Here is a 13,221-nt window from a genome sequence, read left to right on the forward strand (position 1 = left end):
AGAAACAGAACATAGGATTAGAGAATTGGAGGATGGAACATCTGAAATCAGGCAAGAAAAAGAAAATATAGGGAAAAAAATGGAAAAATATGAGCAGGGACTCAGGGAATTGAGACAATATGAAGCTCATGAATATACATGTTGTGGGTATCCCAGGAGAAGAGAAGGGAAAAGTAGGAGAAAAATTAATGGAGGAAATTATCACTGAATATTTCCCAACTCTTATGAAAGACTTAAAATTACAGATCCAAGAAGTGCAGCATACCCCAAAGAGAACAGATCCAAATAGAAGTACTCTAAGACATTTACTAATCAGAATGTCAGAGGTCAAAGAGAAAGAGGGAATCTTGAAAGCAGCAAGAGAAACGCAATCCATCACGTACAAGGGAAGCCCAATAAGACTATGCGTAGACTTCTCAGCAGAAACCATGTTGGCGAGAAGATATATTTAAATGGGATGATATATTTAAATTACTAAAAGAAAAAAAGCTGCCAACCAAGAATTCTAAATGCACTAAAACAGCCTTCAAAAATGAGGGAGGGAGAAATTAAAACATTTTCAGATAAAAAAATCACTGAAAGAATTTGTGACCAAGAGACCTGCCCTTCAAGAAATACTAAAGGGAGCACTAGAGGCAGATACGTAAAGGCAGGAGAGGAAGGTGTGTAGAAATGAAGACTATCAGTAAAGGTAAAAAGAAGGAAAATTAGATATGACATATAAAGTCCAAAAGGCAAAATGGTAGAAGCAAGTACTACCCATACAGTAATAACACTAAATGTTAATGGATTAAACTCCCCAATCAAAAGACATAGACTGGCAGAATGGATTAAAAAACAGGACCCATCTATATACTGTCTATGTGAAATGCATCTTAGACCCAAGGATAAACATAGGTTGAAAGTGAAAGGTTGGGAAAAGATATTTCATACAAACAACAATCAGAAAAGAGCAGGAGTAGCTATACTAATATCCAACAAATTAGACTTCAATAGTAAAACAGTTAAAAGAGACAAAGAAGGATACTATATATTAATAAAAGGAAGAATTCAACAAGAAGACATAACAATTATAAATATTTATGCACTGAGACAGAATGCTCCAAAATACATGAAGCAAACACTGAAGACACTGACAAGAGAAATAGACACATCTACCATAATAGTTGGAGACTTCAATTCCAAACTATCATCAATGGACAGAACAAGTAGACAGAGGATTAATAAAGAAACAGAGAATTTGAATAATACAATAAATGAGCTAGACTTAACAGACATTTATAGAACATTACACCCCACAACAGCAGGATACACCTTTTTCTCAAGTGCTCATGGATCATTCTCAAGGATAGACCATATGCTGGGTCACAAAGCTAGTCTCAATAAATTTAAAAAGATTGAAATCATTCAAAATACTTTCGCAGATCATAAAGGAAGGAAGTTGGAAATCAATAATAGGCAGAGTGCCAGAAAATTCACAAATATATGGAGGCTCAATAACAAACTCTTAAACAACCTGTGGGTCAAGGAAGAAATTACAAGAGAAATCAGTAAATATCTCGATAAATGAAAATGGAAATACAACATATCAAAATTTATGGGATGCAGCAAAGGCAGTGCTAGGAGGGAAATTTATTGCCCTAAATGCCTATATCAAAAAAGAAGAAAGGGGAAAAATCGAGGAATTAACTGTCCCCTTAGAAGAACTAGAGAAAGATCAGCAAACTAACCACAAAGTAAGCAAAAGGAAAGAAATAATGAAGATTAGAGCAGAAATAAATGAAATTGAGAACATGAAAACAATTCAGAAAAGCAACAAAACCAGAAGTTGGTTCTATGAGAAAATCAATAAGATTGATGGACTCTTAGTGAAGTTGACAAAAAGAAGAGAGAAGATGCAAATAAATAAAATCAGAAATGGAAGAGGAGATATAACTGCTGACCCCAGAGAAATACAGAAAGTAATGACAGGATACTATGAACAACTGTATGTTAATAAATATGACAATGTAGATTAAACGGACCACTTTCTAGAAAGGCATGAACAACAAACATTGACTCGAGAAGAAAGAGACCTCAACAAACCAATCACAAGTAAAGAAATCAAATCAGTCATTAAGAAGCTCCCCAAAAAGAAAAGCCCAGGACCAGATGGCTTCACATGTGAATTCTACCAAACATTCCAGAAAGAATGAGCACCAATCCTGCTCCAACTCTTCAAAAAAAATTGAAGAGGAGGGAAAGTTACCTAGCTCAGTCTATGAAGCCAACATCACTCTCATACCAAAGCCAGACAAAGATATTACAAAAAAAGAAAATTACAGACCAATCTCTCTTATGAACATAGATGCAAAAATCCTCAACAAAATTCTAGCAAATCAAATCCAGCAGCACATTAAAAGAATTATACACCATGACCTAGTAGGATTCATCCCAGGTATGCAAGGATGGTTCAACATAAGAAAATCAATTAATATAATACACCATATCAACAAATCAAACCAGAAAAACCACATGATCCTCTCGATTGATGCAGAAAAGGCATTTGAAAAAATTTAACATCCATTCCTGTTAAAAACACTTCAATGGATAGGAATAGAAGGGAACTTCCTCAACATGATAAAGGGAATATATGAAAAACCCACAGCTAATATCATCCTCAATGGGGAAAAACTGAAAACTTTCCTTCTAAGATCAGGAACAAGACAAGGATGTTCACTATCACCACTGTTATTCAACATTGTGTTAGAAGTTCTAGCCAGAGCAATTAGACAAGAAAAAGAAATACAAGGCATCCAAATTGGAAAGGAAGAAGTAAAACTCTCACTGTTTGCGGATGATATGATACTATATATCAAAAACCCCGAAAACCCCACAGCAAAACTACTAGAGCTAATAAACAAGTATAGCAAAGTGGCAGGTTACAATATCAACACTCAAAAATCTGCAGTGTTTCTATACACTAGTAATGAACAATCAGGGGGAAATCAAGAAAAGAATTCCATTTACAATTGCAACCAAAAGCATAAAATATTTAGGAATAAATTTAACTAAAGAGAAAAAAAAACCTATACAAAGAAAACTACAAGGAACTGTTAAAAGAAATCACAGAAGACTTAAATAGATGGAAGGGCATACCATGTTCATGGATTGGAAGATGTCAATTCCACGTAAATTGATTTACAGATTCAATACAATACCAATTAAAATCCCCAAAACGTACTTTTCAGAAATAGAAAAACCAATAACCAAATTCATCTGGAAGAGCAGGGTGCCCCGAATAGCTGAAAGTATTCTGAGAAAAAAAAAATGAAGTTGGAGGTCTCATGCTACTTGACTTTAAGGCGTACTATGAAGCTACAGTGGTCAAAACAGCATGGTACTGGCATAAAGATAGATATACTGACCAATGAAATAGAATAGAGTGTTTAGATATAGACCCTCTCATCTATGGACAATTGATCTTTGATAAGGTTTTAGTCAAACCAACTCACCCGCGACAGAACAGTCTCTTCAATAAATGGTGCCTAGAGAACTGGATATCCATTGCAAAAGAATGAAAGAGGACCCATATCTCACACCCTATAGAAAAATTAACTCAAAATGGATCAAAGACGTAAACATTAGATCTAAGACCATAAAGCTGTTAGAAGAAATTGTAGGGAAATATCTTATAAATCTTATACTAGGAGATGGTTTCCTAGACATTACACCCAAAGCATGAGCACTGAATAAATAAATAAATAAATAAATAAATAAATAAATAAATAAATAAATAAATAAATAAATGGGAACGCCTCAAAATTAAACACTTTTGTGCAGCTGTAAGGCAGAATAAAGTTATGAAGTATGTAACAACATGGACTGACGTTAAGGACATTATGCTGAGTGAGATTAGCCAGAAATAAAAGGACAAATACTATATGGTCTCATTGATATGACTGACATTAGTGAATAAACTTGGAGAATTTCATTGGTAACAGAGACCATCAGGAGATAGAACTAGGGTAAGATATTGGGTAATTGGAGCTGAAGGGATACAGATTGTGCAACAGGACTGAATGTAAAAACTCAGAAATGGATAGCACAATAGTACCTAACTGTAATACAATTATGTTAAAACACTGAATGAAGCTGAATGTGAGAACGATAGAGGGAGGAGGGCTGGGGGCACAAACGAAATCAAAAGGAAAAATAGATGATAAAGACTGAGATGGTATAATCTAGGAATGCCTAGAGTGTATAATCACAGCAACTAAATGTACAAATTTTAAAAATGTTTTTGTATGAGGAAGAACAAAGGAATGTCATTATTGTACAGTGCTGAAAATAGATGGTAATTAATATTTAAAAATTTTAACTTATGTGTGAGACTAAAGCAAAAAATATTTATTTGGTACAAAATTTTTATTTTGACTAGTGCATTTCCTAATATAACTTATGTAGACAGCTTAATTGAACACAATAAGTACATGGAACCTTGAGAAGGCATGAGATTTTGTTGGTTTGTCCAGAGTGATGCCCCGATAAATCCCAGAGTGATTTGAACTGTGAATAAAAAAGTATTTGCAAAGTCCCCTTTAGGGAATGGTGAGAATGGGGGAAAATTCAACTTCCCCAAGTTGAATTCTTGATATTCTCACAAGCAGTGGGGACAACCAAAGCAATAAGCTGAGCCCCCAATCCTGGGGTTTGTTCACAAAGAATAGGTCAAGCCTACTTAAAATGAGGCTTAAGAGTCACCCCCAAGAGAACCTCTTTTGTTGTTCAGATGTGGTCTCTCTTTCCAGCCAACACAACAAGCAAACTCACTGCCCTCCCCTGTCTATGTGGGACATGACTCCCAGGGAGTCACACAATACATACAGTGTCATTCCACAGTCCATATATATGCCAGTTTGAAACTACTATGTACCTTAGAAAAGCCATGTTTTAATCCTGATCCAGTCTTGTGGAGGTAGCTATTTCTTTTAATCCTAATTCAACACTGCAGGGCAGAAACTTTTTATTAGATTAATCTCCATGGAGATGTGACATACCTAATTGTGGGTGTGACCTTTTGATTGAATAGAGATGTAACTCTGACCATTCAGGGTAGGTCTTGATTGGTTTACTATAGTACCTTAAATAGGGAAACATTTTGAAGAAACCTCAGATGCAGACACTTATAGAACAGTTGCTTCAGAGCTGACAGAGACACAGATGTTTGGAGATGCTTGGAGTGCTGACAGAGAGCACAGATGCCTGGACACTGGCAACGTCCAGTAAATGTTGCTATGTGCCTTCCCATGAGATGCTACAGAGATGTGTCCTGGAGGAGTTAAGTGAAGGCACACAGATGCTTAGAGAGGAAACCACAGGAAACAGGAAAGAAAGACTGAAAGCAACCAAGCCTAAGTGCAAGGGACCAACAGATGCCAGCCATGTGCCTTTCCAGATGACAAAGGTGTTCCATATGGCATCAGTCTTTCTTGAGTGAAGGTAACCTCCTGTTGATGACTTAATTTGGACGTTATCTCAGCCTTAGAACAATAAACTTGTAACTTAGGAAATTTCCTTTATAAAAACCATTCCATTTCTAGCATATTGCATTCTGGCAGCTTATATATATATATAAAACTCAAAAGCAGGCAAAAGTAAGTTATGCTGTGAGAAGCAGCAGGCCTTTTGGTGGGGGGTGATTACATACTAGGAGGGGCATGGGGACTTTTGGGAGGCTAGCCACGTTCCATTTTTTGCTCTGGATGTGGTTACATGAGTGTGTTCACTTTGTGATATGTTATTGAGCTCTACACTCATGATTTGGGCTGTCTTCTCAACGTGAGTTATATGCCAATAAAAGTCAAAAGACAACTTAGGAGGGTTTATATAATGAGAAGCCAAGGAACATAGTTAGTCTGCTCCCCTTGGAGCCTCCCTTTTAGTTCTTCCCAATACTTTCCCCTGGTGGTTATTATATCTCTGTCATACCTTGGTACTGTGGCTCTTGACTCATCACCTCAGATGCCATCTGCTAATGCTCAGTCTGGATGGATAAGGATCTGGCTCACTGTTTTCTACTGTTCTCCTGGGTGACTTCTCTAACCTCTTACAGATTTCTTTTCTGTTCTGTCCATCACTGTCAGAAAGGGGAGGGGTCACCTATCAAGCTATAGGTAAGAGGAACTGTTGGGCAAGGAGGGCACAGCCAGCCTAGGAGGTCCTACCTGACTTCTGGCGCTCCATGGTGCTCTCCTGACTGGTCAGGCCGCCTGAGGAGGAGTCGCCGCTGGACATCCCGTCATGGCTGAAGTGGGGATCAAAGGACAGCAGTGGGTGTGGGGTAGCCACATACCTAAAGGGGAATGAGAGGAGACAAGCACAGGGTGAAGGACTGGTGTCAAAAAACCACCTGAACTGGAGATCTGCTCACCAGTGGGTTTTAAATACATAGGAGACTCCACCATGGAGTGAGGAGACAGAGCTGTTGGCAAGGCTAGCTGAGTAAGCCAGAAAACATGCTATTAATGGAGAGTCAGGAATGTTGAGTCTCGCCTGGGACACATGCCAGGGAGCTGCCAGTGTCTGGGAGGGCAAGGCGGGGTCCTGAGGAAGAAAGGATGGTAGCCACTTGGGCCAAGAGCCCTATCAGCCTTAGGCTCTTCAGGTGCCCTGTTTTCTTGGCTATGAAATAGAGTGGGCTGTTGTTACCAGCTACCACCCCAGGCCTGTCTTAGGCTCCCTTTCTCCCTGACGGAGAGGGGCAGGATAATAGATACAATGTAAGTACCAGAGGCCTGAGCCAGGCAGGTTGGGGCTTAAATCCTACTAGCCTCTTACCCAGCCAGGAGCAGTCATTTTCTAGCCTCAGCTTCCCTAGTTATCAACAGATCACTGTAGGCTCTTTTTCACAGGATTGAATGATGTCCTGGGTGCCCAGTGCTTAGGACAACTAGATGGTAGGTAGGTCAGGAACCTGTGTGTCTCTCTGTGGGATGGAAGAAGGCACTGCAGGGGTAAAGCAGTGGCTGCGGGCTTTGTAAAGAGGTAGATTTGGACTCAAACTCTAGCTCCATCCCTCATGAGCTAGTGACCTTGGTCAGACAGGTGCTCATCTAATTAAGCCCCAGTTTTTCCATCTGTAAAATGAGGATAGCATTTTTTAGATCACGGAGTTATGGAGTGGATAAAATGAGAGAAAGTTACTTCCTAGATAGAGCTGTTCTTGGAGGCCAGCCCTGCACACTCAGGTCTTTCCACAGGGCAAGACTGAAGGGCAGGCAGCAACACAAGGTTCTCCCTCTAGCCTCATGTCCCAGCAGTGGATCCTGGGGGCAACTCCCAATACCTAATTCACCTCAAATCGAAGTCAGTCAGATAGAAACCTTTCTCCCTGTCTGTGATTGCTTCAGGGAAGATACATGACGCAACTGTGGCTAATAAGATACGACAGAATGTGAGTTAGCGACACCTCCACAAAACAGTTCTGGCTCTTCATTTTTCAAGTTCTTGATAGGACAGCACTTCTTGGCCCTAGTTTTTGTTGATGGGATGTGTGCTGGTTTGAAAGGAAGTGTGCCCCCTAAGAAAAGCCATGTTTTAATATAAATCCCATTTCATAAAGGTAGAATAATCTCTATGCAATACTGTATGTTTGAAACTGTAATGAGATCATCTCCCTGGATGATGTGATTTAGTCAAGAATGGTTGTTAAACTGGATTGGGGATGACATGTCTCCACCCATTTGAGTGGGTCTTGATTGGTTTATTGGAAGTCCTTTAAAAGAGAAAATATTTTGGAGAATGAAAGAGATTCAGAGAGAGCAACACTACGAAGCAGAGAGTCCACCAGCCAGCGACCTTTGGAGATGAAGAAGGAAGACGCCTCCCGGGGAGCTTCATGAAACCAGAAGCCAGGAGAGAAAGCTAGAAGATGACGCTGTATTTGCCATGTGCCCTTCCAGCTGAGAGAGAAGCCCTGACTGTGTTCGCCATGTGCCTTCTCACTTGAGAGAGAAACCCTGAACTTCATTGGCCTTCTTGAACCAAGGTATCTTTCCCTGAATGCCTTTGATTGGACATTTCTATAGACTTGCTGTAATTGGGACATTTTCTTGGCCTTAGAACTGTAAACTAGCAACTCATTAAATTCCCCCTTTGTAAAAGCCATTCCGTTTCTGGTATATTGCATTCTGGCACCTAGCAGGCTAGAACAGGATGTTAGGAAAGGGACTTGAAGATTGGGGCTGTTTGAGCAGCCTGGGACCTGAGAGGTTCTTTGCTAATCAGGAATGGAACTGTAGAATAGGTGAGAAATAAGCCTTTGGTGATGTAAATCACTGAGATTTTGAGGTGTTTGTTATCCAGCATAATCTGACCCAATTGGCGGAAGGCCACTGGGGGCTTCTCGGAAAGTCTCCTGGCTGAGAGAGATAATGGGAAAAAATGACCTCTCTTCTTTCTGCTGATATTGTTGGGACCCAGACAGAGTACTATGAGCCACTACTGCCTCCCTGCTACCAGCCTGAGGATGAAGCCAACACTGAGGGTGGAACAGAGGAGACAGAAGGAACTGGGCCCTTCATAATGTTGTTGAAATGTTGGAGTAGCCCTCCCAGCAGCATGCCTTGTCTCTGAACTTCCTTCTCTGTGAGATAAATTTCTACCATGTGCAAGCCAGTCAGAAGCAACCCATTGACAAAGGCTCTTTTCTCTGGGGAGTTACTGAGCTTCAGTTCATAAAGCTGATACTGTGACTCCCATTTGGTTCCTTATATCTAAACTTACAACTTGGTAAGATCTAGAGGGGAAGACAGCAGATAAACTGGGACTCCCACATGCAAAAGAGGAGTTAATTGACTTTTACTACATCTTCCATATCTTTCTGTGCCTAGCCCTACCCCATAATTGCTTTAGGTGGTTGGACCTTAGGGCAGGGATAGGATGCACAGACAGAAAAATATGAGGCTTTTTTTTCCCATGGGCAGATTCCAGAGAATCGAACCCGGGTCTCTGGCATGGCAGGGGAGAGAATTCTGCCACTGAGCCACGGTTGCCACCACCCCAATTGACTTTTATAGGGTTATTCTGACAGCTCAAAGCCAGGGCTGTCTCTACAAAGATCAAGCTTTCACCCCAAAGGCTTTGACACCTCCAGGATGGCAGAGAGACAGTTCAGAGAACTTAATTCTATTCTCCTGACAACAGAAGACATATGAGCCACTGCCACTACACCCCACTCCCTGCCCCTCACTGAACCTTAGCCTCTAATGCCTCTAGGAAAGGAAAATAGAACCAAAATAGATGAAGAAAGATAAGTTAATTCTTAATGCTTGCAGGGCCTCCTTTCTGGCAATTTAAGGAACAGTACAAAGGCAACTTTCTCTAGGCAATCTTTACCTTACTGGGTGACTTAGCAGCAAGCCACCTGGTAAAAGTCAACTCCTTCACAACTGGAAATTGAAGTGCTGATGTGTTTATTTAGTTTTCTCCTAATGTCTTTAACAAACCCAGAATACTGAAGGAAAATGCCGGCAGTGGCTAGAAGGTCAGTCAGAGGAAAGTGGAAGGCAGTGGGATGACCGACACTGTAGGCTACTTCCCCCAAATCTATTCTCTTCTTCTGTGCTGGTCTGAAGCTGCTATGTACCTCAGAAAAGGTACATAATTCATTCCTATGGGTACAGACCTATTGTGGGTGGGACCTTTTGATTAGACTGTTTCAATTGAGAGATGACCCACCCAATTCAATGTGGGTCTTAATCCTTTACTTTATGAGAATAAAAGACAAAAGAAGCCCAGACAGCTCAGAGAGAGAAATACCCACAGACGTTACAGAAAAAGCCCCCGAGGAAGTGAGAGCAAAAAGCCCCAGAGATGCTAAGAGAGGACCCACAGGAGCTTGGAGAGGAGGCTACTGGAATCAGAAGTTAAAAGCAATGAGACCTGGGAATGAAGGGACAGCAGATGCAGGCCATGTGTTTTGCTAGCTGAGAGAGGAACCCTGGATGCCAGCAACCCATCTTCAGAGAAGGTATCGTCCTGTTGATGCCTTATATGGGACATTTTCACGGCCGTAGAACTGTAAATTTGCAAGCTGATAAATCCTTTCTGTAAAAGCCAAGCCATTTCTGGTATATTCCATTCCGGCAGCTCTAATAAACCCAAACATCTTCCTTGGTAAGAGAACCCCCAACCGTATTTGGGGCAGCAATGTGATCGGTTAACAGACTACATTTTCAAGGTTCACTTGAAGTTTTGGCTAATAGATACAAGTGGAAATGCTGCATGACTTCCAGAAAACTTCCTTAGAAGTACTGTGGTGTGCCTTTGCCTCATCATCCCTTGAAGTCTGGAGCTTGGGCAGCCATCCTGGATGAGAAGGCAATACTCCAAGGATGGCAGAGCATCAGAGAAGAGGAAACTAGCTCCCTGACAATGTGAAAGAGAGAAATAAAGTACTATATTATCTGAACTACATCTTTTTATTTTTTTATTTTTTACTTTTCTGTTTGACACAGCTAAATCTTATACTAACTGGTTAAAGATCTTGAGCTGGAAGTATTTTGACAGGTTTCATCTCTCAGCTATTGCCCCCAATCAAGACAAACTGTACTTTATCTATCATGTAATTCTCTTACTAACAGGTCTTCTTGTTATCCCAATGCAAAGCTGCTGACCTATGTTAACCATTCATTTTGGCCATCTTTATCATTGCTAAATTTTGGTCACACTGACTGGAAATCAGGACATTCCAGCATCTCACCATACACAGCTCTGAGGAAACATTCCTGGAACAAGAGAAGATCAATTATCTGTCTTCAACCTCATCTGAGAAATTTTAAAGTAGTTTCTCTCTATCTTTTTTTTGGAAGATGAAATCACTTCAAAGATAAAGAGTTTGGGGTTTGGGTAAGGAATAAGCTGCAGTTTCAGGAATCTTTAGGCATGGATGTATTAAGGGTATGGGTGCCTTTATGTTAGCAGGGTCTGGCTACCAGGACTTTGGGCTGAGCTTCTCAATCAGCCAGAGAAAAGCTTCATGACATCCATGAATGTGGGCAACAGCCTCACTTGAAGGGAGGGTTCCAGCCTGTTCTGCCAATCTCCTACATCAGTTGATGGAACAAAAGATGGGTGAATTGCAGGATGTTTGGGTAAGACTAGAGAAAACAGAGACACGCTTCCCTCTTCTTCTGCAGGGCACTGTTATTGCCTGAGGTTATGGCAGCCAACATGGCATCATGAGTGGAAACAGGTCCCTGAGGAGATCCCCGACCTGTGCAATTAACCAGCTCTAGAGCTGCTTCCCTCTCGGTTTCTAATGATCTGAGATGATAAATTGCTTAATGCTTTGTGCCTCCTTAATTATGTTTTTTGTCACTTGCAGCCAAATGCCTCCTAACTGATGTATCAACCTTTATGGAGGTAGCAGGAAAAAAACAAACAAAAGACAGAAGAAAAAAATAAAGGTCAGCCAAGTGGCCTGAAAATCTGGGCAAAGCCCAGTTCTGCAGTCTTGCTAATCCAGGCACGTGCTTCTGTCCTAATGCTCTGAACCGAGTTTGGTGGTTTGCTCATCTTGCTCATGAGGGCTGCAAACTCTGGAGGACAGGAACCACATTCAGCCAGCCTCTGTACCCCAGCTACCAGCATAGGCCCTGGCACTTTGCAGTAATATTAATAGCCCATATGGAGCACTTGCTATGTGCAAGGAATAATTCTGTTTTTTTTTAAGCTTTTTACTTTGAAATAATTTTAAACTTATAGGACAGTTAGAAAAACAACACAAACCCCATACAGAGAACTCCAAAATACCCCTAACTCCTCCAGATACCCAGACCCACCTTTATTGTATCATTTGTTCTATCTATCTATCTAATTATCAATCCATTTTCCAAATACCTGAGTATAGGCTGTATACATCATGCTCCTTGAACATTCAACACTGCCATGTATATTTCCTAACAACAAGGACATTCACTTACATAATCACCTTAAGTACAGTTATCAAGTTCAAGAAATTTAACACTGATATAAAAGCTCAGTCTAAATTCCAATTTTTTCATATGTCCCAATAATGAACCTTTTCTTCTATCTTGCTGGATTCCATCTAGGCCCACGTATTGCTTTCAATTGTCATTGTCTTTTTAGTTGCTTTTTAAAAAAATTGTGCGAACATATATACAATATAAACTTTCCCATCTCAATCTCTCCCAAGAATACCATTAAATGGGATTAAGCAGTGGAAATATTGGAGAATCCTCAGCACCTTCTATTGTTAAAATTTTCCCATCTCACCAAACAGAAGCCCTATATGAATTATGTATTAACTCCCCATTCTCGCTGTCCCTCACCTCCTGCAATTTGTACTCTAATTTCTGCTTTTATGAGCTTGCATATTTTCGGATATTTTCTTTGCAGTTACCATGAAGCTTAAATTTAAGATCCTAAATCTATAACAATCTCATTTGCTTTTACAACAATTGAACTTCAACAGTATAACAAACTATGTTTTTATTCCCCTCCATCCCCCAACCTGTATGTAGTTCTTGACACAAATTACATGTTTATACATGTAATATACATTGAGTCCAAACCCAGTGATTCATCATTACCTTTTATGCATTTGACTTTAAGATCTTGTAGGAAGTAAAAAGTAGAGTTACAAACCAAAAATACAATAGTACTGGCATTTTATCCATGTTATTACTGTCACTGGGGATCTTTATTTCTTTATGAGGCTTTGATCTATTGTTTATTGTCCTTTCCTTTCAACCTGTAGAACTCTCTTTGGCATACATCCTAGGGCTGGGTCTAGTGGTGACAAACTCCCTCAGCTTTTGTTTATCTGGAAATGTCACAATCTCTCCTTCATTTGTCAAAGACAATCTTGCCAGATATAGAATTCTTGTTTTAGTTGGTAATTTTTTCTTTTCAGTATTTTATATATGTCATCATACTGCCTTCTTTCCTCCATGGTTTCTGATGAGAAATCAGTACTTAATTTTATTGGGATGCCCTTGTATGTGATATGTAGCTTCTTTCTTGTGGCTTTCAGAATTCTCTATCTTTGGTATTTGACAGTTTGATTATAATATGCTGTGGTGTGGGTCTATCTGAGTTTATCTTGTTTGAAGTTTTTTGAGTGTCTTAGATGTGCATGTTCATATCTTTCATTAAATTTGGGAGGTTTTCAGGCATTATTTCTTTGAATATTCTTCCTGCCGCTTTCTCTCTTTC

The 13,221-nt window shown here is 40.0% G+C and overlaps 1 protein-coding gene and 1 long non-coding RNA gene across 16 annotated transcripts in view; one reads left to right on the forward strand and one right to left on the reverse strand.

The window, feature by feature from the left end:
* The window catches only part of SIPA1L3 (signal induced proliferation associated 1 like 3), a 308,825-nt gene that overhangs the window by 51,441 nt on the left and 244,163 nt on the right, over positions 1-13,221 (reverse strand). For all 14 annotated transcript variants that reach the window (XR_013163484.1, XM_077132031.1, XM_077132021.1 and 11 more), the window contains one exon: positions 6,207-6,334. Coding sequence is in view for 13 of the 14 variants with exons in the window: in XM_077132031.1 (XP_076988146.1) it covers positions 6,207-6,334 (128 nt within the window). In the remaining variant the exon portion in view is untranslated. The remainder of the gene's footprint in view (positions 1-6,206; positions 6,335-13,221) is intronic.
* LOC143659258 (uncharacterized) overlaps positions 1-13,221 on the forward strand; it is a 38,321-nt gene that overhangs the window by 11,838 nt on the left and 13,262 nt on the right. The gene's annotated exons all lie outside the window — the stretch shown is intronic.

Source organism: Tamandua tetradactyla, chromosome 16 (assembly GCF_023851605.1).
Source record: "Tamandua tetradactyla isolate mTamTet1 chromosome 16, mTamTet1.pri, whole genome shotgun sequence".
Classification (NCBI taxonomy): Eukaryota; Metazoa; Chordata; class Mammalia; order Pilosa; family Myrmecophagidae; genus Tamandua; species Tamandua tetradactyla.